Source organism: Leucoraja erinacea, unplaced genomic scaffold, assembly GCF_028641065.1.
Source record: "Leucoraja erinacea ecotype New England unplaced genomic scaffold, Leri_hhj_1 Leri_71S, whole genome shotgun sequence".
NCBI classification, from domain to species: Eukaryota; Metazoa; Chordata; class Chondrichthyes; order Rajiformes; family Rajidae; genus Leucoraja; species Leucoraja erinaceus.
The window spans coordinates 111,668-139,583 of NW_026576641.1; the positions used below are offsets into that span (position 1 = coordinate 111,668).

Here is a 27,916-nt window from a genome sequence, read left to right on the forward strand (position 1 = left end):
CTACATCAAGTTAGACGCAAAAATCCGTAGTAACCCAGCGGGACAGGCAGCATCTCTGGAGCAAAGGAAGAGGTGATATTTCTGAAGAAGTCGCCTAAGTGGGACAGGCCGATATTACTGCCTCCGACTACATTTTATCTTATCCCGTCCACTCCCCTCAAAACAGTCTGAGGAAGGGTCTCGAAACGTCACCCTTTCCTTCTAGAAACATAGAAAATAGGTGAAGGAGGAGGCCATTCGGCCCTTCGAATCATTCATTGTGATCATCCCCAATCGATAACCCCTGCCTGCCTTCTCCCCATATCCCTCGATTCCACTAGCCCCTAGAGCTCTATCTAACTCTCTCTTAAATCCATCCAGTGATTTCGCCTCCACTGACCTCTGTGGCAGGGAATTCCACAAATTCACAACTCTCTGGGTGAAAAGATTTTTTTCTCACCTCAGTCTTAAATGGCCTCCCCTTTATTCTAAGACTGTGGTCCCTGGTTCAGTTCTCTCCAGAGATGCTGCCTGGCCCGTTGAGTTACTCCAGTATCATTGTGTCTATCTTCTGACAAAAATATGTTGTGTGCAGGAAGGAACTGCATTTGCTGGCTTTCAGTGAAGAAAGACACAAAATGCTGGAGTAACTCAGCGAGACAGGCAGCATGTGCAGGAAGGAACTGCAGATGCTGGTTTAAATCGAAGATAGACACTAAATGCTGGAGTAACTCAGCAAGAAATCGCAGATAGACAGCTGGAGTAACTCAGTGAGACAGGCAGCATGTGCAGGAAGGAACTGCAGATGCTGGTTTAAATCGCAGATAGACATAAACTGCTGGAGTAACTCAGCGGGTTACATCAGAGATGCTGCTTGTCCCGCTGAGTTACTCCAGCATTTTGTGTCTATTTATGATAGATCAGCCATGATTGACAATAAACAATAGACAATTGGTGCAGGAGTAGGCCATTTGGCCCTTCCAGCCAGCACTGCCATTCAATGTGATCATGGCTGATTATCCCCAATCAGTTCTCCCCATATCCCCTGACTCCGCTATTTTTAAGAGCCCTATCTAGCTCTCTTGAAAACATCCAGAGAACGAGCCTCCACCGCCCTCTGAGGCAGAGATTTCCACAGACTCACCACTGTGTGAAAAAAGTGTTTCCTCATCTCCATTGAATGGCGGCATACACTCGATGGGCCGAATGGCCTACATCTGCTCCTATGACTTATGAACCATCTGATGCATGAGGTAGCGGTGTGAATCTATACAAGACAGTCTACAAACAAGAACGATTAATTAAATGTTGTAATATTTATTATTTGCATCAGGAAAACTTCATTAAACCACTGATTAGCCTCATTCAGACTCCCATTTTAATTTCTGTATATTCAATGCACAATACAATGCTGTAATGTTCAGAGGTATCTGGGCAAAGGAAAACTGGATGTACAAGTCAAACATGGTACACAATGAATGAATCTTACATGTTTTCATTTGGTAAACTTCACAAAGGAGAACAGAGTCCAGATTTAGCACCAGGTCTCAATCTTTTATACAGGGACAAGATCCCTCTCCCAATCTCATCAGCAAGATGAAGGCGTTTCGTTCAGAGATACAGCGCGGAAACAGGCCCTTCGGCCCACCGACCCCGTACAAACCATGTTCTAGAGGTATCCAAATCTAAATGCTATTAGTTATTTAAGTTATGACATTGGATGGAAGCTGCATACCAAATCTCGTTGTGCTTATGTGCAATGACAATAAAATATATTATTATTATTATTATTATTATTACTACTGACCTGGACTCCCTGCACTATCCTCCACATTGGGAACAATTTACTATTTTACCCAAGCCAATTAGCCTACAAACCTGCACGTTTTTGGAGTGTGGGGGGAAACCGTAGAAAATGCACGCAGGTCACGGGGAGAACGTACAAACTCCATATAGGCAGCACCGGAGTCAGGATCGAACTGGGTGCTGGGGAGAAATCTTTCAAGAGAGAGTTGGATTTAGCTCTTAGGGGCTAAAGGAATCAAGGGATGTGGGGAAAAAGCAGGTACGGGGTACTGATTTTAGATGATCAGCCATGATCACATTGAATGGCGGTGCTGACTCGAAGGGCCGAATGGCCTACTCCTGCACCTGTTTTGTCTAAGTTTTTTATGTTTCTATTTATCTCATCCCCTGGAACAATAATGTTAAAGGGAGAGCTAGATAGGGCTCTTAAAGATTGTGGAGTCAGGGGATATGGGGAGAAGGTAGGAACGGGGTACTGATAGGGGATGATCAGCCATGATCACATTGAATGGCAGTACTGGATCGAAGGGCCGAATGGCCTTCTCCTGCACCTGTTGTCTATAACCCTTTTTTTTTGCAAGGCAAAGTAAAAATATTGACTCGTCTAATAAAATATCATTTTTTAATTCTTATATCGGGATCTGCTTTGTAATCCCTACCTCACCATCACCTCCAAAAAACAACACGAGAATTGGACTTCATTTGAATGATATCAAAGTTATGGCCCTATATACGTACATCTAAAAGGCTTTGGCACTATAACTGGGTCTTCCCATGGACTCCATTCTAGTAGGTTATTCAGGATGTTTACAGTCGAGGCTGATCTCTCTGTCATTTAGCCCACAAATATGCTTGTTGCCACAGTAGTGAAGAAGCCCAGTTACTGCTATCGGGGTTGTTACAGGTTTGGGCATCACCTTGCGTCAATATCGAACCCCTAACCACCACAGCTCCATGCTCTAGTTTAAAATGTAACTTTCATATCACCAATGCAGAATATGCATTTTGTACCACCACCACCACCACCCAGACATTAGCCAGAGTCCCTGAGAATTTTTATTTTAATAACATAAGGCTTTTATTCTGACGATTCTGTCTGCGTTGCAGACTTCACTTGATCAGCTCGGCCTCTGGTTTGTACACTTCCACAGTCGATAAGGAAACAGGCCTCGTTGAACTGGCCTTTCCACTGCCCAATATCGTCAATTGGAGTCTACAACTTCATCCCCCTCTCAATGCCCTCTCCTACGGTATTCCCAAAGCTCTTCCCGACTGGAAATTGATGGCTGGAAAATTCCGCCCTCCTTGACATTGATATCTGGGACTTGGGGCCAAGCAGGCAAGTTCCATCCCACCAAATGGGGCAACTCTTAGAACCCGCTCGCTCCTTGCACAAGATCAGAGACACGCATGGTCCATTCACACCAACCGCTTCCACAGTTAATCAAATTCCCAAACCAGATTTTAATTGTAAAAATATATTCAATAAAGGGGAGAGATGGATTAACACCTTGGTCTTAGTCCCAAAGGAGGATAGAAGCTATTTGAAAACAGGCCTTCGTCAGGCGATTAAAGATCCCTAGGGGCGGCATGTGACAACCTAAGCCCAGTGACACGAGCCAACCCATCGCAGAGCTGTCTTTAGAGTTCTACAAGATTTAGAGTTTAGAGTCTAAAATTTTACAAGATGGATTTCATCTTCGGACGGGGAAAACCCATTTTACGAATCAAAGAACACCAGTCGATCAACTCGCGCAACTTCCTGGGGTGGCCCGGAGCTGTTGCCCGTGAGGAAGCGTTTGGTCCGCGCGCTCATCGCCACCCCGAGTTTCTCCGTGGACCAAGAGGGGACATCAAGGCTCCCCCTCAAACGACGCGGATCTTCACGAAGGAAATGGATTCCGTGGTGTCCACGTGTCCCTTTTCATAGACCAAGTAGAGGTGCTGCTCGTTGCTCTTGTTGCCGGATGTGGTCATCGATGAGTAGCCACTCGGGCCTTGCCAAATCGGCAGCGTGTCCTTCTCCCACGATACCCCACTGTTAAAACTCCACCGTATGGTCATATTTACCCCTGGACATTAAATGGAGAGAGAGAGACACAAAATTAATTGAAAAATTATTTGAAACATCTTAGCCACTCGGGCCTCCATGCCAGCAGGTCGCGAGGATAATCGTAGGTACTCGTCGGCAGAAAAATGTCAACGAGTGTCCCCTTTTGCTCCCTGCGATGCCATTTCCACTGTTAATGGAAACTCCACCGAGTCCACACGGCGATCACGATTTGCCCACTGGACATTTACAATTCACGGAAGAACGAACCTACAAACCTGCAAAGAGTGTGGGGAGGAGAGAGAGAGCACAAAAACCCACGCAGTTGAAAAAAAATTCCTGAAACACACACTTAGACAATAGGTGCAGGAGTAGGCCATTGGAACCTTCGAGCCAGCACCGCCATTCAATGTGATCAAGGCTGATCATCCCCAATCAGTACCCCGTTCCTGCCTTCTCCCCATATCCCCTGTCTCCACTATCTTTAAGAGCCCTAATATCTAGCTCTCTCTTCAAAGTATCCAGAGAACCGGCCTCCACCGCCCTCTGAGGCAGAGAATTCCACAGACTCACCACTCTCTGTGAGAAAAGTGTTCCCTCATCTCCGCTCTCAATGGCTTACCCCTTATTCTTAAACTGTGGGCCCCTGGTTCTGGACTCCCCCAACGTCGGGAACATGTTTCCTCCCTCTAGCGTGTCCAAAGCCCTTAACAATCTTATATGTTTCAATGAGATGCCCTCTCATCCTTCTAAACTCCATAGTGCACAAGCCCAGCTGCTCCATTCTCGCAGCATATGACAGTCCCGCCATCCTGGGAATGAACCTGGTGAACCTACGCTGCACTCCCTCAATAGCAAGAATGTCCTTCCTCAAATTAGGGGACCAAAACTGCACACAATACTCCAGGTGTGATCTCACTAGGGCCCTGTACAACTGCAGAAGGACCTCTTTGCTCCTATATTTGATTCCTCTTGTTATAAAGGCCAACAGGCCATTCGCTTTCTTCACTGCCTGCTGTACCTGCATGCTTGGGACAACTTACAATTTATGGAACACACTTGGAACAGTTTACCATTTACGGAGGCCAATGAACCTACAAACCTGCACGCCTTTGGAGCACGTGGGGAGGAGACTGGAGCTCCCGGAGAAAACCCACGCAGTTCACGGGGAGAACATACAAACCGCGTACAGGCAGCACCGATCCCGGGTCTCTGGCGCTGCGTGCGGCAGCAACATGCAGATCGGGCGCTCGGGAAAGGCAATGCGTTACTGAGATTGGACGCGAACGGATTTCGGGTGCGCGGGTGAGAACACACTCACGGTGGTTGGCATTGGCAGGATTGCTGAAGAAGACAACGTTATTTTTGACGACTGCTCCAGCCGCTACAGCAGGGTCGATCAGATCCTCATCAAAGGTCACGGTCTCCAGCGGGAGGCTGTCGCACCCATCGTAGCTCTTCACTATAATCCGGCAGTGACAGTGGTAGTAATTCTGGTTCCTGGCGTTGACCACAACAGACCCATCCGGTAGTTCGTACGGCTTGAATGCAAACACACGCACATGTTTAGTTAATGCATTTAATTTTCAATTAATTTCATTAATTAACAACTTCTCGTTCAAGAAGCAAGGAGATACACGCAGGCACAGCAGGCAGTGAAGAAAGCCACTGTTGGCCTTTACATAGAAACCTAGAAACATAGAAAATAGGTGTAGGAGTAGGCCATTCGGCCCTTCGAGCCTGCACCGCCATTCAATATGATCATGGCTGATCATCCAACTCAGTATCCCATCCCTGCCTTCTCTCCATACCCCCTGATCCCTTTAGCCACAAGGGCCACATCTAACTCCCTCTTAAATATAGCCAATGAACTATCCTCAACTACCTTCTGCGGCAGAGAATTCCACAGATTCACCACTCTCTGTGTAAAAAATGATTTTCTCATCTCGGTCCTAAAAGACTTCCCTCTTATCCTTAAATGGTGACCCCTAGTTCTGGAGTTCCCCAACATCGGGAATAATCTTCCTGCATCTAGCCTGTCCAACCCCTTAAGAATGTTGTAAGTTTCTATAAGAATCTCCCCTCAATCTTTTGAATTCCAGCGAGTACAAGCCGAGTCTATCCAGTCTTTCGTCATATGAAAGTCCTGCCATCCCGGAATCTCTGGTGAACCTTTTCTGTACTCCCTCTATGGCAAGAATGTCTTTCCTCAGATTAGGAGACCAAAACTGTACGCAATACTTTATAACAAAAGGATTGAGTGCAGGAGCACAGAGGTCCTCCTGCAGTTGTACATGTAGGTACAGCAGGCAGTGAAGAAAGCCAATGACATGTTGGCCTTCATAACAAGAGGAGTTGAGTATAGGAGCAAAGAGGTCCTTCTACAGTTGTACAGAGCCCTAGTGAGACCACACCTGGACTATTGTGTGCAGTTTGGTCTCCGAATTTGAGGAAGGACATTCTTGCTATTGAGGGAGTGCAGCGTAGGTTTACAAGGTTAATTCCCGGGATGGCGGGACTGTCATATGCTGAGAGAATGGAGCGGCTGGGCTTGTATACTCTGGAGTTTAGAAGGATGAGAGGCAATCTTATTGAAGTATATAAGATTATTAAGGGTTTGGACACGCTAGAGGCAGGAAACATGTTCCTGATGTTTGGAGAGTCCAGAACCAGGGGCCACACAGTTTAAGAATAAGAGGTAAGCCATTTGGAACGGAGACGAGGAAACACTTTTTCTCACAGAGAGTTGGGAGTCTGTGGAATTCTCTGCCTCAGAGGGCAGTGGAGGCCGGTTCTCTGGATGCTTTCAAGAGAGAGCTAGATAGGGCTCTTAAAAATAGCGGAGTCAGGGGATATGGGGAGAAGGCAGGAACGGGGTACAGATTGGGGATGATCAGCCATGATCACATTGAATGGCGGTGCTGTCTCGAAGGGCCGAATGGTCTCCTCCTGCACCTATTGTCTATTGTCTATTGAAACCCACTTCCCCAACTCGGTAATTCCACCCACGCCATACATGCTGGGGAAACACCCATTGTTACCTGGTTCTCGTCTGGGTTAAAGTCACTGGAGCGTTTGGGCTGGTTGAATGGAATCCCCTTCAGGTTGCCCCCATTCCTCCAGGTCACCCCATGGTCATCGCTCAGAACGCAGAATATCCCATCTTCCTCGATCGAGCCGTGCCCACAGGCGATCAGACGACCCTTGTTCGGGTTGTACTTTTTCTGTGCAGAAACAGAGAAGTTTGAGTCAACAGACAATAGGTGTGGCAAAGGGCATTCGGGAAAGCGAGACTATTATCCGTTCAATGTGATCATGGCCGATTGGGAAAGGGGGTACAGTGAGTGCCTTCTGTTCCCTGGTACACCGCTATCTTTGACAGGTATTGCATGTATTAATGCCTAGGCAGTGAAGAAAGGAAGAATTCATTGTCCTATCTGGGACACAAGCAAAAACTCATTTTAATTTAGGAGCCCTATCTAGGTTCTACTGCAAAGCATCCAGGGACTTGGTGAGACCACACCCTCTGAGGCATTGAATACAGTTTTGGTCACCAAATCTGAGAGAAAACATTCTTGCCATAGAGGGAGTTCTAGAGAAGCTTACCCAGATTCTTCCTGGGATGTCAGGACTGTCTTATGAACTCCCCCTGGATAGGACTTGGTTTCCTGCCCTCTAGAATTTAGGAGATTGAGAGGGGATCTTATAGAAACTTACTAATCCTTAAGGGGTTTGGACAGGCTAGATGCAGGAAGATTGCTAAACTCTTTGTTTTTTTTTTCACACAGAGACAGGTGAACCATCTGGGAAACTCTTGTGCCCTACAGAGGGTCCCTCAATAGCAAGAATGTCATTCCTCAATTTAGCGGGAGTTTGGATGTGGCCCTTGCACCTAAGGGGATCAGGGGTATGGGTGGCCGATTGGGTACGGGGGACTGAGTTGGATGATCAGCCATGATCACCATTCACTGAAGGTGCAGGCATGAAGGTGCCGAATGGCACTCCTGCAAGCGAATTTCTATGTTTCTATCATTTCTAAAGGGAAGTATAGGAGCAAGGGGTTCTCTGCAGTAAGGATGACAGGGTCTTGGTAAAAACCGACCTGGAGTAAGCGTACAGTTTTTTCACACAGAGAATGGTGAATCTCTGGAACTCTCTGCCACAGAGGGTAGTTGAGGCCAGTACAGCAGACATATTTAAGAGGGAGATAGATGTTAACCTCGTGTCTCAGCGTATCAGGGGAAATAGAGAGAAGGCAGGTACGGGATACTGAGTTGGATGATCAGCCATGATCATATTGAATGGCGGTGCAGGCTCGAAGGGCTGAATGGCATCTACTCCTGCACCTAATTTCTATGTTTCTATGTTGGGGAAGTCCAGGACAAGGGGTCACAGCTTAAGGATGAGGGGGAAATCCTTTAAAACTGAGATGAGAAGAACTTTTTTTCACACAGAGAGATGGTGAATCTCTGGAACTCTCTGCCACAGAGGGTAGTTGAGGCCAGTTCATTGGCTATATTTAAGAGGGAGTTAGATGTGGCCCTTGTGGCTAAGGGGATCAGGGGGTATGGAGAGAAGGCAGGTACGGGATACTGAGTTGGATGATCAGCCATGATCATATTGAATGGCGGTGCAGGCTCGAAGGGCCGAATGGCCTACTCCTGGACCTAATTTCTATGTTTTTATGTAACAGACAATAGGTGCAGGAGGAGGCCATTCGGCCCTTCGAGCCAGCACCGCCATTCAATGTGATCATGGCTGATCATCCCCAATCAGTACCCAGTTCCTGCCTTCTCCCCATATCCCCTGACTCCGCTATCTTTGACAGCCTATTGCAATGTATTAATGCCTACAATATTCTGTGGTGCTGCAGCAAGGAAGAATTTCATTGTCCTATCTGGGACACAAGACAATAAACTCTCTTGATGACTTTAAGAGCCCTATCTAGCTCTCTCTTGAAAGTATCCTGAGAACCAGCCTCCACCGCCCTCCGAGACAGAGAATGCCACAGACTCACCACTCTCTGTGAGAAAAAGTGTTTCCTCGTCTCCGTTCTAAATGGCTTACTCCTTATTCTTAAACTGTGTGGCCCCTGGTTCTGGACTCCCCCAACATCGGGAACATGTTTCCTGCCTCTAGCGTGTCCAAACCCTTAATAATCCTATATGTTTCATCCTTCTAAACTCAAGAGTGTACAAGCCCAGCTGCTCCATTCTCTCAGTATATGACAGTCCCGCCATCCCGGGAATTAACCTGGTGAACCTACGCTGCACTCCCTCAATAGCAAGAATGTCCTTCCTCAAATTAGGGGACCAATTTGGGATGCGGGCGGAAACCAAAGCACCCTGAGGAAACCCGCAGTCACTGGGAGAACATGCAAACTCCACACAGAGAGCACCCGTGGTCAGGATCGAATTTGGGTCTCTGGCACTGTAAGGCAGTGGCTGTACCAGCTGCATCAATGAGCCCCCTGTTTCTTTTTTTTTTTTTACAATGCATAGTACAATTTTAGAATGGCTGAGCACAGCAGTTTGTACATGTTTTCAGCGATAGTAAACGGGTTCCTCATCGGAAAAAGGCTGGACTCCCTTAACAATGTTTAACATTGGTGACAAAGTTATTTACACCTGTGTCAATAAGGCAAGGTTGAATCACCCTCAAATACAAACGTTTGACGTAGTTCCAAAGAAATGAATATAATCCCTTCCTCTATTGCTGTTTGGTTTTCTGCTGCATGCAGGTTTTATTTGTGATTATACTCATGAGCTTAAGAAGAAGCTTGCCGTGGCCTTGTGACACAAAAGAACTGCAGAATTAAGACATTCATAGAAACATAGAAATTAGGTGCAGGAGTAGGCCATTTGAGCCTGCACCGCCATTCAATATGATCATGGCTGATCATCCAACTCAGTATCCCGTACCTGCCTTCTCTCCATACCCCCTGATTCCCTTAGCCACAAGGGACACATCTAACTCCCTCTTAAATATATCCAATGAACTGGCCTCAACTACCCTCTGTGGCAGAGTGTTCCAGAGATTCACCACTCTCTGTGTGAAAAAAGTTCTTCTCATCTCGGTTTTTTAAAGGATTTCCCCCTTATCCTTAAGCTGTGACCCCTTGTCCTGGACTTCCCTAACAAACATCTTCCTGCATCTAGCCTGTCCAACCCCTTAAGAATTTTGTAAGTTTCTATAAGATCCCCTCTCAATCTCCTAAATTCTAGAGAGTATAAACCAAGTCTATCCAGTCTTTCTTCATAAGACAGTCCTGACATCCCAGGAATCAGTCTGGTTCCGTCTCTGCACTCCCTCTATGGCAATAATGTCCTTCCTCAGATTTGGAGACCAAAACTGTATGGAATACTCCAGGTGTGGTCTCATCAAGACCCTGTACAACTGCAGTAGAACCTCCCTGCTCCTATACTCAAATCCTTTTGCAATGAAAGCTAACATACCATTCGCTTTCTTTACTGCCTGCTGCACCTGCATGCCTACCTTCAATGACTGGTGTACCATGGCCCCAGGTCTCGCTGCATCTCCCCCTTTCCCAATCGGCCACCATTTAGATAATAGTCTTTCCCGTTTTTGCCACCAAAATGGATAACCTCACATTTATCCACATTATACTGCATCTGCCAAACATTTGCCCACTCACCCAGCCTATCCAAGTCACCTTGCAGTCTCCTAGCATCCTCCTCACAGCTAACACTGCCCCCCAGCTTAGTGTCATCCGCAAACTTGGAGATATTGCCTTCAATTCCCTCATCCAGATCATTAATATTTATTGTAAATAGCTGGGGTCCCAGCACTGAGCCTTGCGGTACCCCACTAGTCACTGCCTGCCATTGTGAAAAGGACCCGTTTACTCCTACTCTTTGCTTCCTGTTTGCCAGCCAGTTCTCTATCCACATCAATACTGAACCCCCAATGCCTTGTGCTTTCGGCCCAACAAGACTAATCCGACGTCCCCTAATTTGAGGAAGGACATTCTTGCTATTGAGGGAGTGCAGCGTAGGTTTACAAGGTTAATAGCAACATAGAAACATAGAAAATAGGTGCAGTAGTAGTCCATTCGGCCCTTCGAGCCTGCACGGCAATTAAATATGATCATGGCTGATCATCCAACTCAGTATCCCGTACCTGCCTTCTCTCCATACCCCCTGATCCCTTTAGCCACAAGGGCCACATTTAACTCCCTCTTAAATATAGCCAATGAACTGGCCTCAACTACCCTCTGTGGCAGAGAATTCCAGAGATTCACCACTCGCTGTGTGGGAAATGTCTTCCTCATCTCGGTCCCCTTATCCTAAAACATTGACCCCTTGATCTGGACTTCCCCAACATCGGGAACAATCTTCCTGCATCTAGCCTGTCCAACCCCTTAAGAATTTTGTAAGTTTCTATAAGATCCCCACTCAATCTTCTAAATTCTAGCGAGTACAAGCCGAGTCTATCCAGTCTTTCTTCATATGAAAGTCCTGACATCCCAGGAATCAGTCTGGTGAACCTTCTCTGTACTCCCTCTATGGCAAGAATGCCTTTCCTCAGATTAGGAGACCAAAACTGTATGCAATACTCCAGGTGTGATCTCACCAAGACCCTGTACAACTGCAGTAGAACCTCCCTGCTCCTATACTCAAATCCTTTTGCTATGAATGCTAATATACCATTCGCCTTCTTCACTGCCTGCTGCACCTGCATGCCTACTTTTAATGACTGGTGTACCATGACACCCAGGTCTCATTGCATCTCCCCCTTTCCTAATTGGCTACCATTCAGATAATATCAGATAATTCCCGGGATGGCGGGACTGTCATATGCTGAGAGAATGGAGCGGCTGGGCTTGTACACTCTGGAATTTAGAAGGATGAGAGGGCATCTTATTGAAACATAAGATTATTAAGGGTTTGGGTACGCTAGAGGCAGGAAACATGTTCCCAATGTTGGGGGAGTCCAGAACCAGGGGCCACAGTTTAGGAATAAGGGGTAAGCCATTTCGAACGGAGACGAGGAACCACTTTTTCTCACAGAGAGTTGGGAGTCTGTGGAATTCTCTGCATCAGAGGGCGGTGGAGGAAGGTTTTCTGGCTGCTTTCAAGAGAGAGTTAGATAGAGCTCTTAAAGATAGCGGAGTCAGGGGATATGGAGAAAAGACAGGGACGGGGTACTGATTGTGGATGATCAGCCATGATCACATTGAATGGCGGGGCTGGCTCGAAGGGGCGAATGGCCTCCTCCTGCACCTATTGTCTATTGTCTACCATTCAATCATGGCTGATCTATCTTTCCCTCCAAGCCCCATTCTGCTGCCTTCTCCCCAAAACCCTCGACACCTTACTAATCCAGATCCTATTAATCTCCACCTTAAAAATTCCCAACAAGATGTTTTCATGGCTGTCTGTGGCAATGAATTCTACAGATTCACCACCCTCTGGCTAAAGCAATTGCTCCCCATCTCCTTCCCAAAGGTCCATCCTTTTTTTCTGAATCTGTGCCCTCTGGTCCTGGGCTCTCCAACTAAGTCTTCAGTTGAAGTTCAAGTGAGTTTATTGTCATGTGTCCCTGTATAGGACAAGGAAATTCTTGCTTTGCTTCAGCACACAGAAAATAGTAGGCATTGACTACAAAACAGATTAGTGTGTCCATATACCATAAAATAAATATATATACACACATGAATAAATAAACTGATGAACTGCAAATAACAGAAAATGGGTTATTAATGTTCAGAGTTCTGTCCGAGCCAGGTTTAATAGCCTGATGGCTGTGGGGATGTAGCTATTCCTGAACCTGGACGTTGCAGTCTTCAGGCTCCTGTACCGTCTACCTGAAGGTAGCAGGGAGATGAGTGTGTGGCCAGGATGGTGTCTTGATAACTTGGGTGACACGGTGGTGCAGCGGTAGAGTTGCTGCCTTGCAGCGCCTGCAGTGCCAGAGACCCGGGTTCAACCCCGACCACGGGGTGCTGTCTGTGCGGAGTTTGTACGTTTTCCCAGTGACAGAACAGGTTTTTACCCCAGAGATCTTTGGTTTCCTCCCACACTCCAAAGACTTCTTCTTCTTGCGTATGGCGTGCACAGCCTAAAGTTGTAGGACAACTTGTTCTATTTGATCTTATCCACCCCTATCCACCTGCATTGAAAACGGCTTCGAGAACAAACTGAAGACCGGGGCAGTGTTCCTTGATCTCACCGCAGCCTATGACACTGTGTGGCACAAAGGCCTCCTCCTAAAACTCACCAAAGCACTACCTGCCTGGGCATCAGAAACCATTCTCCAATCGCAGGGTCAGAGTTCACCTTGGTCAGAACAAGAGTGCATGGAGAACGCAGAAGAATGGGCTCCCGCAAGGGTCAGTTTTAGTCCCAACCCTGTTCAACCTTTACACAAATGATCTACCCACCACCACCAAATCCTGCAAATTCATCTATGCAGATGACATCTGTTTGGCCTTCCAAGCACCAGATGTTGGTACATTGGAACACGTGCTCAATGAAGACCTTGCTAAACTGGGCAAGTACTGCAAAACCTGGCGCCTAAAACCAAGCCCAGAAAAAACAGTCTCCAGTGTGTTCCACCTCCATAATGCAGAAGCCACAAGAGAACCAGACATCTATCTGAGCAGGACCAAACTGAAGTATGCCCCCACTCCAACCTACCTCGGAGTGACCCTTGACAGGACCCTATCCTTCAAGGAACATCTCAAAGGAACAGCAGCTAAGGTGAAGTCCAGAAACAATCTCCTCAGTAAGGTTGCTGGCTCAAAGTGGGGGGCAGCAGCCCCCACACTGCACATTTCAGCACTAGCCCTTGCATTTTCTTCAGCCGAATATTGTGCCCGTTTGGTCCAGGTCATCCCACACACACCATGTGGACATCCAACTGAACTCAACAATGAGGATCATCACAGGAACAACTCGCTCAACACCACTCCCCTGGCTCCCTGTCCTATCCAACATAGCCCCTCCACACATCCGGCGAGTAGTCCTCACTCAAAGGATGCACCAAAAGACCAAAAACTCCCCTCACCTGCCAATTCACATGGACATCTTCAACCCACCCACTGCTCGACTTCCATCTAGACGACCAATTTGGAAGAACCCACCACCAGCTGATTTCACCATCCAATCAGCTTGGAAAAAGGAATGGGAGTCCAAGGACGTCCCAAATAAACATCTGGTGTCAGACCCCACCCTACCGGTCCCTGGCACCAATCTCCCAAGGAAGCAGTGGACGACACTGAATAGATTCAGGACTGGACATGGCCCCTGCTTGGCCAGCCTTCACAAATGGGGCAGCAGCCGAACCCCGCGGTGTGCTTGTGGAGAGCAAACAATGCAACACATCATTGAAGCATACCCTCAACAAAGATTCAAAGGAGGACTTGTCACCCCTGATACAGCAGATCAAGAGGCAACTGCTTGGCTAAAGGACTTTGCATTCGCTAAATAAAATAAATTTGATCTTATTTGATTGTGCACGCCAGGTTGTTTGCATTCATCGAAATAGGGCGGACCACGTGAAGGTTGCAATCTTCCCACCCCACTACAAAGACAATAGGCAATAGGTGCAGGAGTAGGCCATTCGGCCCTTCGAGCCAGCACCGCCTTTCAATGTGATCATGGCTGATCATCCCCAATCAGTACCCCGTTCCTGCCATTTCCCCTGACTCCATTATCTTTAAGAGCCCTATCTAGCTCTCTCTTGACATTATCCAGAGAACCGGCCTCCACCGCCCTCTGAGGCAGAGAATTCCACAGACTCACAACTCTGGGTGAAAAAGTATTTCCTCACCTCCGTTCTAAATGGCTTACCTCTCAATCTTAAACTGAGTGGCCCCTGGTTCTGGACTCCCCCAACATCTGGAACATGTTTCCTGCCTCTAACGTGTCCAAACCTTTAATAATCTTATATGTTTCAATAAGATGCCATCTCATCCTTCTAAATTCCAAAGTGTACAATCTCTCAGCATATGAAAGTCCCGCCATCCCGGGAATTAACGTGGCGAACCTACGCTGCACTCCCTCAATTGCAAGAATGTCTCTCCTCAAATTAAAACTGTACACAATACTCCAGGTGTGGTCTCACTAGGGCCCCGTACAACTGCAGAAGAACCTCTTTGCTCCTATACTCAACTTCTCTTGTTATGAAGGCCAACATGCCATTCGCTTTCTTCACGTACATATTTGTAGGTTATTTCTCTTGGTATTGTCCGGAGTGTGTGTTGGATGTGTGGGGAGGAAATTCGCTGGTCGGTGCAGACTCGATGGGCCGAAGGGCCTGTTTCTCCAACACTAAACTGAACTAAACTCAACAACCTGCTCACCTGGATTCCCAATCCCGGGCCTGGAGCAAACATCTTGGTCCCAATCATGTTGGACAGGTTTCGCGGTTGGCCCCATGTTCTCCCATCATCTTCGCTCTCGATCAGCAGGGTGCTGGAGACGTTGCAGTGGAAGTGGTGCGCGCACATTGTGTACATGATAAAAACCCGCCCCTTCTGCTCATCAACCAGTATCACCCCCAAGTTCAGCCCGTCGACCTTTGAGCCGTCGTTGTCCAGGAAGGTGGTGGGGCTCCAGGTGACACCTGGAGGAAACAAGGAGAAGTGGGCAATGAGGCACGGTGGCACAGCGGTAGAATTGCTGCCTTATAATGCAAGATACCCTGGTTCGATCCCGGCTATTGCCAATTCTTGTAATTGAGGGAGTGCAGTGTAGGTTCACCAGGTTCATTCCAGGGTTGGCGGGACTAACGTATGATCAAACAATGGGTCGACTGGGCTTGTATTCACTGGTGTTTAGTGAGGGGATCTTATTGAAACATGTAAGATTATTATGGTTAAGAAGGAATTGCAGATGCTGGAAAATTGAAGGTGGACTAAAATGCTGGAGAAACTCAGCGGGTGAGGCAGCATCTATGGAGCGAAGGAAACAACCAACGTTTCTGAAGAAGGGTTTCAGGCCGAAGCGTTGCCTATTTCCTTCGCTCCATAGATGCTGCCTCACCCACTGAGTTCCTCCAGCATTTTTGTCTACCTAAAATTATTATGGGATTGGACACGCTAGAGGCAGGAAAAAATGTTCCCGATGTTGCGGGAATCCAGAACCAGGGGCCATAGTTTAATAATAAGGGGTAAGCTATTTAGAATGGAGATGAGGAAACACTTTTTCCACACAGAGTTGTGAGTCTGTGGGATTCTCTGCTTTCTGGAGGCAGGTTCTCTGGATGCTTTCAAGAGAGAGCTAGATAGGGCTCTTAAGGTTTGCAGAGTTAGAGGATATGGGGAGAAGGCAGGAACGGGGTACTGATTGTGGATGATCAGCCATGATCACATTGAATGGCGGTGCTGGCTCGAAGGGCCGAATGGCCTACTCGTGCACCTATTGTCTATTGATTGTGCCTGCCAGGTTGATTGCATTCGTTGAAACAGGGTGGACCATGTGAAGGTTGCAATCTCCCACCCCAGTTCTAATGTTACAAATATCTTACTCAGGGGCGGAGGGCCAGTCATTTCTCAGTTCAGTTTAGTTTAATGTAGTGATACAGCGCGGAAAAAGGTTTTTCTGCTCAGAGTCCGCACTGATCAACGCTCCTAGTAAACCAACACTGACCTTCACCCTGGGGACAATTATACCGGAGGCCAATTAACTTACAAACCTGTACGTCTTTTGGAAATGTGGGAGGATATTAAGAATGACTGGGAAAGAGAACTCCAAATTTCTCTCCCTATAGAGAAATGGGAGAGGATTCTTCAATTAGTTAATACTTCCTCAATGTGTGCAAGACATGACCTGATACAATTCAAGGTGGTTCACAGAGCTCGTATGTCAAAAGATAAGTTTGCTTGTTTTTATGGGCATATAAATCCTACCTGTGACAGATGTAACTCTGAAGTAGCCTCACTGACCCATATGTTTTAGTCCTGCCCACTTTTGGAAAAATATTGGAAAGAAATGTTGTGATACTATTTCTGTAGTTTTAGGTATCGATTTACAATCCCATCATATTACTGCAAATTCTGGGCTACCAATGTTAGATTCTATTCTTTTGGCCAGCTCCGCCCATCGGCTAATTGCTGCTACCACATTTATCGCCAGAAGAGCTATTTTATTTAAATGGAAAGACTCTAACCCTCCGACCACACTCGATTGGTACTTTGACATTGTTGAACCCTTGGTTAAAGTTGATCGAACTTGAATAAGCTTTATTCAACATTTTCACACAACATAAATTGTCTCCTCTCCAAAAGTTATAAACATTATTTTACCTTTAGACGGTGGAACAGACTTGATGACAAACGGGGACTTAGATTGTTGAATATTAGATTATTTGCAGCCCAGATTCTTTCTTTTTTTCTAGTTTAGAGGGGTTTGTTTTATCCTTTTTTCTCTTTTTTTCTTTTTTTCTCTTTTTATCTTCTTGTTTTTATATATATAAGTTATCTTTTAAAGAACATCGGGAGGTCTATATTCAATGTGTATTTTGACACTGTACTCATATTTAGGTTATACCTGCCATTAATGTCACCCTGATCCCTATGTATCAATATTATTTTCGAAACGTTGCCTATTTCCTTCGCTCCATACATGCTGCTGCACCCGCTGAGTTTCTCCAGTTTTTTTGTGTATCAATAATAATAATAATAATAAGAATAGTAATAATACATTTTATTTTCGGGCGCCTTTCAAATCTCAAGGACACCTTACAAAGATTAGCAGAAGAGAAAAAAACATAGTCGGAGAAAAATAAATAATAAGGACATCATCAATATACAAATTAAAGATAGAAATCGCTCCAAAGACACAAAATCAATAAAAATCAAAAAACACAATGTATCAATATCATTGTTATGTTGATTATTACTTTTTTGCTGTCTTGTTTTTGAAAAAAACTAATAAAAAGATTTTAAAAAGGAAAGAAAGGGAATGTGGGAGGAAATTGGAGCGCCCGGTAAAAAAGCCCAGGGATACTGTACAAACTGTGTACAGACAACACCCGGAGTCAGGATTGAACCCGTGTCTCTGGCACCACGAGGCAGCAACTGTACCACTGCACCATATGGAACCGGCAAAATGCTAAAGTCCTCAGGGTTATGAGAAAAATTCTCTGAACTTGACAGGCATCAGTTTTTTTGGTTGCCGGCGCAGAATTAGATGCGGTTTATGATGCTGACTAAGGTGGAGTAAACTCATTGCTCTTGCCCCACATCACTCACGTGTTTAAACTGGAAGCCCTTTGGTCAGTCCAGCAGATATCACCACCTACCCACCTTCACCTTCCCCCTTCAAATGCCACGGGTCCTCTTTTGATCAAAGATTAAAGGGCCTGTACCACTTGGCCGTCATTTGCGCCTCATTGCAACGTCCCGCACAAATCACGCGTCATCATGTCGTCTGGTTGCGTGACGTCATTAGAATACCCTGCAGCGCAGCAACTGATGGTCACGCACGGTGACGTAACCATGTGTCACCACGAGATACGTCATTTAGAACGGAGACGAGGAAACACTTTTTCTCACAGAGAGTTGTGAGTCTGTGGAATTCTCTGCCTCAGAGGCCGGTTCTCTGGATACTTTCAAGAGAGAGCTAGATAGGGCTCTTAAAAATAGTGGAGTGAGGGGGATATGGGGAGAAGGCAGGAACGGGGTACTGACTGGGGACGATTAGCCATGATCACATTGAATGGTGGCGCTGGCTCGAAGGGCCGAATGGCCTCCTCCTGCACGTATTGTCTATTGATACACGCGAGACGTCAGGATGCCAGTGAGCGACGCCAATGCGTCACGCAGGTGGCGTGTGGGGATTTCGTGCAGCACGAAATCCTGTAGTGTCGCATGATACAGCACGCAACTCCATACTCCTCCACGCCTCTCCATGCGCCCGTCCCACGCTACCCGTGCTTCACAACGCGACAACCACATTTTTGGAGGTTGCGTAAATGGCGCACAAATGACGGCCAGGTGGGACATACCCTTAACACTATTTAAACACAGTCGGCCTCATTGAGACGTGCCCAGGAATTTAAGTGTGTCAGACCACTATTATATAGTCAGAGTATGCTTGTACACTCTGGAGTTTAGAAGGATGAGAGGTGATCTTATTGAAACATATAAGATTGTTAAGGGTTTGGACATGCTAGAGGCAGGAAACATGTTCCCGATGTTGGTGGAGTCCAGAACCAGGGGCCACACACAGCTTAAGAATAAGGGGTTAAAGCCATTTAGAACGGAGATGATGAAACACTTTTTCTCACAGAGAGTTGTGAGTTTGTGGAATTCTCTGCCTCAGAGGGCGGTGGAGGCCGGTTCTCTGGATACTTTCAAGAGAGAGCCAGATAGGGATCTTAAAGATAGCAGAGTCAGAGGATATGGGGAGAGGCAGGAACGGGGTACTGATTGGGGATGATCAGCCATGATCACAGTGAATAGCGGTGCTGGTTCGACGGGCCGAATGGCCTACTCCTGCACCCATTGTCTATTGTAAAATTGCACACAATACTCCTGGTGCGGTCTTAGCAGGACCCTGCACATCCACAGTAGGACCTCCTTGCTCCTGTTCTCAAATCGTCTCGCAATGAAGGCCAACATGCCGTTAGCTTTCTTCACTGCCTGCTGCACCAAACACAGCGGCAATCATTCACCTGCATCAGTCGACGTGCGAACGGCAATGAACTTGGCACCAATATCAGCCGACGAATGCTTCCTTGCCTCTGCCACGGCAATGAGGTTATTGGAGGGGGTGATAGAAATGAGCGGCACCCTGAATGTGTCGACGTGGTCCACACCACCGCTGATCCACAACAGCTGTTCATCTTCAATGAGAGGCTGGATCTGGAACAGAATGGGGAAGAGTCACTCTACTGTATACTCCAGCGGGAAATAGACAATAGACAATAGGTGCAGGAGACGGCCATTCGGCCCTTCGAGCCAGCACCGCCATTCACTGTGATCACGGCTGATCATCCACAATCAGTACCCCGTTCCTGCCTTCTCCCCATATCCCCTGACTCCGCTATCTTTAAGAGCCCTATCTAGCTCCTTCTTGAAAGTATCCAGAGAACCGGCCTCCACCGCCCTCTGAGGCAGAGAATTCCACAGACTCACAACTCTCTGTGAGAAAAAGTGTTTCCTCATCTCCGTTCTAAATGGCTTACCCCTTATTCTTAAACTGTGTGGCCCCTGGTTCTGGACTCCCCCAACCCGAACATGGGGTCCACACATTCCCATTCGCTGGGCAAAGTATAGAACAGAATGCAGAAACCATGTAGCCATAAAAAAGTGGGGATTAGTTTAGTTTAGAGATACAACGTGGCAAACTGGTCCGACAAGTCCGCGCTGACCAGTGATGGCCGCACACTAATACTATCCTACACACACACACACACACACACACACACACACACACACACACACACACACACACACACACACACACACACGAGGGACAATTTACATGTACATCGATCCAATGAACCTACAAACCTGTACGACATTGGAGCATGGGAAAAAAGCAACGGAGATGTGGAAATTCGAACGGAGGCGAGGAAAAACTTTTTTCAGATAGAGAGTTGTGAGTGTGTAGAATTCTCTGCCTCAGAGGGCGGTGGAGGTCGGTTCTCTGGATGCTTTCAAGAGAGAGCTAGATAGGGCTCTTGAAGATAGCGGAGTCAGGGGATATGGGGAGAAGGCAAGAACGGGGTACTGATTGGGGATGATCAGCCGTGATCACAGTGAATGGCGGTGCTAGCTCGAAGGGCCGAATGGCCTATTCCTGCACCTATTGTCTATAAAACAGAGAATCTGGAGAAAGCCCGCGCAAGTCACCACGACAACCTACAAACTCCACACAGACAAGCACCCCGTGTCAGGATCGGACCCCCGGGTCTCTGGTGCTGTAAGGCAGCAACTCTACCACTGCCCCATCATGCCACCCAACATATTGTTCACAGGTTCATTGTACAGGTGTGTGGTGGAGAGCGTTCTCACATCGTGTATCACAGCGTGGTACGGAAACTGCTCTGCTGCTGACAGGAAGGCGTTGTTGCCAGAGGGTGGTCAAATCTGCCCCCCCAAAAAAAAAAAAATCACAAATAACTGCCTCCCTGCCATCGAGGACATTTACATCAGCAGGTGTAAGAGCAGAGCCTCAAACATCATGAAGGACCCCACCCGCCCCGGGAGAATGCTGTGCAGCATAAAGGCCAAGACAACAAGGCTTAAATCCATCTTCTTTCCCGAGGCCGTGAGACCTTTAAACACCTACCTCATTGACTGAACCCTCAGTGCCTCAGTGAACTGTCTGCTGCTGCTATGGACATTATTATAGAAACATAGGCAATAGGTGCAGGAGTAGGCCATTCGGCCCTTCGAGCCTGCACCACCATTCAATATGATCATGCCTGATCATCCAACTCAGTATCCTATACCTGCCTTCTCTCCATACCCCCTGATCCCTTTAGCCACAAGAGCCATATCTAACTCTCTCTTAAATCTAGCCAATGAACTGTGGCCTCAACTACCTTCTGTGGCAGAGAATTCCACAGATTCACCACTCTCTGTGTGAAAAATGTTTTTCTCATCTCGGTCCCAAAAGATTTCCTCCTTATCCTTAAACTGTGTGTGGCCCCTTGTTCTGGAGTTCCCCAACATTGGGAACAATCTTCCTGCATCTAGCCTGTCCAACCCCTTAAGAATTTTGTAAGTTTCTATAAGATCCCCCCTCAATCTTCTAAATTCTAGCTATGTCTTTTAACCATGCTGCTTTTTTTACTTTTTACTAGTTATACATAGGCTCATTACTATTTATATTTTATCCGAGGATATGACATGGGCATCACATGCCTCAGCACTGGTGAGTAAGGCAAGGCAGCGCCTTTACCACCTCAGACAATTGAGGAAATTCAGAGTGTCTCCGAGGATCCTCCAGTGCTTCTACGCAGCGGCGGTGGAAAGCATCTTGTCCGGGAACATTACCATCTGGTTTGTGAATTGCTCTGCCAAGGACATGAAGTCTCTGCAGAGAGTAGTACGTTCGGCCGAACGCACTATGGGAACTTCACTCGCCCCCCTGCAGGAACTATACATCAGGAGGTGCAACTCCAGAGCAAATAAAATCATGGGAGACCCCTTCCACCCCTGCAATGGACTGTTCCAGCCGCTACGGTCAGGCAAACGCCTCCGTTGCCATGCGGTGAGAACGGAAAGGTTGAGAAGGAGTTTCTTCCCAGAGGCAATTCGGACTGTAAACGCCTATCTCTCCAGGGACTAACTCTACTGAACGTTTTTCCTTCCATTATTTATTATGTAAAAGAATATGTGTGTTATGATTGTGTTTATAATTTGTTTGGTTGTTTTGTTGTTTGTCTTTTGCACAAAAGTCCGCGAGCATTGCCACTTTCATTTCACTGCACATCTCGTATGTGTATGTGACAAATAAACTTGACTTGACTTGACTTGTGGAAGCTTTTTATACAAGTTAGAATTTATTGATGTCTTTACAGCACTATTATGCTGCTCGGACCCGAGTACAAATTTTGTTCATGATTCATGTTTTTATCGAATGAGAATAAATAAATTAAATGCAGTCCACAAGTTCTCCTGCCTTCCGACACCCGTACTAATCAAAAATCTATTAATCTCTGCCTTTAAAAGTATCCATTGACTTGGCCTCCACACCCTCCTGGCGATAATACTTGCCGCAACTCCCTCCTCCAGCAGCTCATTCCATATACCCACCCAGCCGCGGGTGACAATGTTGCTTCTCAGGTGGTCTCTGGTGCAGCAGTTTCCTCGAAAGACAGACAGCTTCGTAAGTCTAACGTGGGGTCTTGTCACAAAACAATTGGAACATGTTTCCTGCCTCCAGCGTGTCCAAACCCTTAATAATCGTATATGTTTCAATGAGATCTCCTCTCATCCTTTTAAATTCCAGAGTGTACAAGCCCAGCCCTCCATTCTCTCAGCATATGACTGTCCCGCCATCCCGGGAATTAACCTTGTAAACCTACGCTGGGCTCCCTCAATAGCAAGAATGTCCGTCCTCAAATTAGGGAATGGCAGATGAGTTGAACAGGTACTTCGGATAAGTCTTCACTAAGGAGGACACTAAACAAACTTCAAGTGGCTGCCTCTCCATCTGAAGAAGGGTCTCGACCCGAAATATCACCTATTCCTATTCTCCAGAGATGCTTCCTGACCCCGCTGATTTACTCCAGCTTTGTGTGTCTATCTTCAGTTTAAACCAGCATCTGCAGTTCCTTGCTACGCAACATTTTGGCCTTTCCATCTTGAAATCAAATTCAATTAAGTCAGATTATTTTGACAGATTTCGCCAATCTTGATGAAACAAACAGACTGCTTTCTTATACTGAAAGCAATGACATTAAACTGACCACTTGAGACTAGTCATCGCTAATTGACACAATTATTGCCTCTGCATGTCTGTTGGCACAAGAAATACATCGAACGGGAGAAGCCAAGATTGCAACCACCACATATGCCAAATGCAATGTTTAAGAAGGAACTGTAGATGCTGGAAAATCGATGGTAGACAAAAATGCCAGGGAAACTCAGCGGGTGAGGCAGCATTTATGGAGCGAAGTTTTAGGTGACGTTTTAGTTCGAGACCCTTCTTCAGACTAAATGCAAAGTTTTGATTAGTTTAGTGATACAGAAATTGGCCTTTCGGCCCATTTAGTTTAGAAATTCCCGTACACTAATACATCATACATACACTAGCGACAATTTACAATTTTGCCAAGACAATTAACATGCAAACCTCTATGTCTTTGGAGTGTGGGAGGAAACCAGAGCAACTGGAGAAAACCCACACGGACACAGGGAGAATGCACAAAACCGACCATAGACAATAGGTGCAGGAGTAGGCCATTCGGCCCTTCGAGCCAGCACCGTCATTCAATGTGATCATGGCTGTGATCATCGCTTCCTGCCTCTAGCGTGTCCAAACCCTTAACGATCTTATATGTTAAGAGTCTGAAGAAGTGTCTCGACCCGAAACATTACCCATTCCTTCTCTCCAGGGTTGCTGCCTGTCCCGCTGAGTAATGGGCCCGTCCCACTTGGCGATCTATTTAGGCAACTGCCGGCGACTGTCATATTCATAGTCGTGGCAGGTCGCCGAGAAAGCAGCCACAACCTACTTCATCCTGGCGACAACCTACCACAGAACCTACGTCAGGAGAAGTCATGCTACGCTCATTGCCGCCAAACCCGCTGTTGTCAAATAAATTTGAGCATAGAAACATAGAAAATAGGTGCAGGAGGAGGCCATTGGGCCCTTCGAGCCAGCACCGCCATTCATTGTGATCATGGCTGATCGTCCCCTATCAATAACCCGTGCCTGCCTTCTCCCCCGTATCCCTTGACTCCACTAGCTCCTAGAGTTCTATCTAACTCTCTCTTAAATCCATCCAGTGATTTGGCCTCCACTGCCCTCTGCGGCAGGGAATTCCACAAATTCACAACTCCCTGGGTGAAAAAGTTTCTCCTCACCTCAGTCTTAAATGGCCTCCCCTTTATTCTAAGACTGGTGGCCCCTGGTTCTGGACTCGCCCAACATCGGGAACATTTTTCCTGCATCTACTTTGGCCAGTCTTTTTATAATTTTATATGTCCCCCCCCTCATCCTTCTAAACTCCAGTGAATACAAGCCTAGTCTTTTCAACATGTTGAAAAATTAGCGGGACCCAGAAAGACGCTAGGACTTTTTTGCGCAACTGAAGAGACTACACCCGGCGACCACATGTGGTGACAAACTAGTCGCCTGTGATTGCTGGAAAAAAATAATCACCTAAGTGGGACAGGCCCATTACTCCAGCATTTTTGCCTACCTTCGATTTAAACCAGCATCTGCAGTTCTCTCCTGCACACCCTGTCACAGGTTGAAGATGATGGCAATGATTACGCTACAATGAGGTGCCTGTTACATGCAAAGGCCATTCCTCTATGATTAAATTTAAAGATTAATGATCAGCTGTAAAGTTGCCATTATTCATCAGTGCATCAATTGTTAACCAAGGGCTCGCTGGAAACACAATGTTCTGATAAGGACACGAACATACAAGCTGAACGCTACAAAGAGGTTGCTTTTATCAGTGGAGGGTTACTGCGAGTTTCTCCGGCATTTTGTGTCTATCTTTAGTTTAAACCAGCATCTGCAGTTTCTTCCTACGCAGTGGTCAGAGTGACTTGATTTGCACTGGTGATCTCTGTGACGTGTCTGTATGCTGAAGGGTCAAGTTCCACGCTGTAACTCTGCACTAATCTTAACACAGGATATATCGAGCGACTGACCAGTCAGTGAAAAGACTGATATATATATATATACGATATGCTCTCTGCGAATGTTGACAAGATGTGATGAGGAAAAACTTTTTTCACACATAGAGAGTTGAGAGGTAGGAAACATTCCCGATGTTGGGGGAGTCCAGAACCAGGGGCCACACACAGTTTATGAATAAGGGATGAGCAATTTAGAACAGAGACGAGGAGACACTTTTTCACACAGTCTGTGGAATTCTCTGCCTCAGAGGGCGGTGGGGGCCGGTTCTCTGGATGCTCTCAAGACAGAGCTAGATAGGGCTCTTAAAGAGGGGGAAGGCAGGAACGGGGTACTGATTGGGGATGATCAGCCATGATCACAGAGAATGGCGGTGCTGGCTCGAAGGGCCGAATGGCTTACTGCTGCACCTATTGTCTATTGTTCAACGTTAAGTCTCCTCCATATTAATTTAATTTGATATTTAAAGCAAATCCTAAATTTCCCAAACTAAATTAGGCCAAAACATGTTAGACAATCCACAATAGACAATAGGTGCAGGAGTAGGCCATTCAGCCCTTCGAGCCAGCACCGCCATTCAATGTGATCATGGCTGATCGTCCCCAATCAGTACCCCATTCCTGCCTTCTCCCCATATCCCCTGACTCCGCTATCTTTAAGAGCCCTCTCAAGTTCTCTCTTTAAAGTATCCAGAGAACCGGCCTCCACCGCCCTCTGACGCAGAGAATTCCACAGACTCACAACTCTCTGTGAGAAAAAGTGTTTCCTCGTCTCCGTTCTAAATGGCTGACCCCTTATTCTTAAACTGTGTGTGGCCCCTGGTTCTGGACTCCCCCAACATCGGGAACATGTTTCCTGCCTCTAGCGTGTCCAAACCCTTAACAATCTTATATGTTTCAATATGTTGAACAGTAGCGAGCGGCTTCAGGAAGTCCACTGGTTGACTGGTGTGTGGACGATACCCAAGCCATTAATCACCTAGTCCCGTGACATGGACGTTATGGCTTTCGTTACATCTAACACAGAGTATGCATTAGAACACACATCCACTTATTTTGCTCTACAAACTGGTAGGCAAGTCTGTTCCAACAATTTCCTCTTTTACATTCAAGTTAAACCATTTTGAATTTCCCTTCATCTTACTTTCAGTTTGAATTAATGAAATTAATTTCCTAGTTTTCTGAGTCCTTCTCCCCCCCCATATTCTTCCCAACTCCCCAACCACCTCCCCAGTTCATTCACTCACCATCCCTCACTCATTATTCTCTCCCTCCTTCATTATTCTCTCCCTCCCTCCCATCTTTCACTCCTTCCCCCTCTCACTCCCTACCTCCCCTCCCAATCCTCCCCCTCACCCACCCAGTCCCTCCCTCACTACCACCTTCTCCATCACTCCCCACACTCAGTCCGTCTCTCCTCTCGCCCTCCTTTCTCACACTCACTCCCTCTTTTCTCACACTCTCCCTCCTTTCACACTCACTCCATCTTCCCTCATGCTCACCCCCTCCCTCCTCACACTCACCCCCTCCTTTCTCACACTCACTCCCTCCTTTCTCACCACCACTACCCCTCATCATTCCCTCTTTCCCTCCCTCCCTCAGTCTATCCCTCCACCCCCTCCCTCAACTTCCTCAGTCCTTCCCATTCCCTCTCGCACCCCACTCTGCCTATCCCTCACACCCCGTCCTTTTCCCCTCCCTCCCTTCTCACACTCCACCCCTCCTTCCCCCATCCACTCCCTCCTCACCCCCCATCTATCCCTCACACCCTTCCTCACTACACCCCTCACCCTATCCTCTCTCACCCCCCCTCTCTTGCATTGCCTGCCTCTCTCTCTCTCCTTGTCTCTCCCAATCTCTTGTTCCATCTCTCTCTCTCTCACACACATTCTCTCTCTCTAACTCTCTCTCGCTCACATTCTCTCTCTCATTCTCTCTCTCTCTCCTACTATCATTCTCTCTGTGTCTCTCTCTCCACTACTCTCTCACACATTCTCTCTCTCTCTGTCTCTCTCTCTCACTCTCACTCTCATTCTCTGTCTCTATCTCCCATCTTACTCTCTCTCTCACTCTCTCGCACTCTCTCTCTCTCTCTCTCCCCCTACTCTCTCTCTCACACACACACACATTCTCTCTCTCTCTCTCTCTCTCTCTCTCACACTCTCTCTGTCAAACCACACTATCTCTCTCTCTCTCTCTCTATTCTCTCTGTCTCTCTCTCCCTCTCTCTCTCTCTCTCTCTCTTCTCTCTGTCTCGCATTCTCTCTCTCTCTCGATCTCCCTGTTCTCTCCTCTCTCTCTCTCTCTCAGACACACACATTCTCACTCTCTCTACCCTCCCCTCCTCCTCCCTCCCTCGGCCCCAGTAATCCCTACCCTCTCCCCCGCCCAGCCACCAGACGGGACCGGCCTTTACCTTTAGCGGCAGCGCAGCGCCGGGCAGGAGCAGCAACCAAGCGGCGGCCAAGCGACACAAGGCTCCGGCCGCTCCCGCCGCCCTGCAGCCCTCACGCCGCCTGCCCGGCCGCCCCGGGTCCATGGTGCAGGGCAGAGCGGGGTAGCCGGGGTGATGGGGCTGCTGCCTCTGTCTCTGCTGCTGCCGATGTCCACACCCCGGGTCACGGCTCTGGTACTCGCTCTGATCCGCTGTCGGCGCTCATTATTACGCGCTGTGGGACCGCCCCGTCAAAGGCTGGACCAGGACCGTGTCGTATGTTTGCCTTCATGTCAGTGGACGGCGCAAGAAACGCCTCCTACCCACCCGGCAGTAGAGGGAGGGACAG

The 27,916-nt window shown here is 47.2% G+C and overlaps 1 protein-coding gene across 1 annotated transcript; it reads right to left on the reverse strand.

Annotated features, from left to right (window-relative positions):
- Nucleotides 1–1,276: 1,276 nt before the first annotated feature.
- Nucleotides 1,277–27,808, reverse strand: neu1 (neuraminidase 1). Its single transcript, XM_055631323.1, has 6 exons — nucleotides 27,550–27,808; nucleotides 19,478–19,667; nucleotides 15,162–15,424; nucleotides 6,877–7,059; nucleotides 5,157–5,376; nucleotides 1,277–3,857 (listed from the first exon to the last, which is right to left on the reverse strand). The coding sequence occupies exons 1-6, from the start codon at nucleotides 27,670–27,672 to the stop codon at nucleotides 3,652–3,654; spliced, it is 1,185 nt and encodes a 394-aa protein (XP_055487298.1). The 5' UTR covers nucleotides 27,673–27,808; the 3' UTR covers nucleotides 1,277–3,651.
- Between the last annotated feature and the right edge of the window lie 108 nt (nucleotides 27,809–27,916).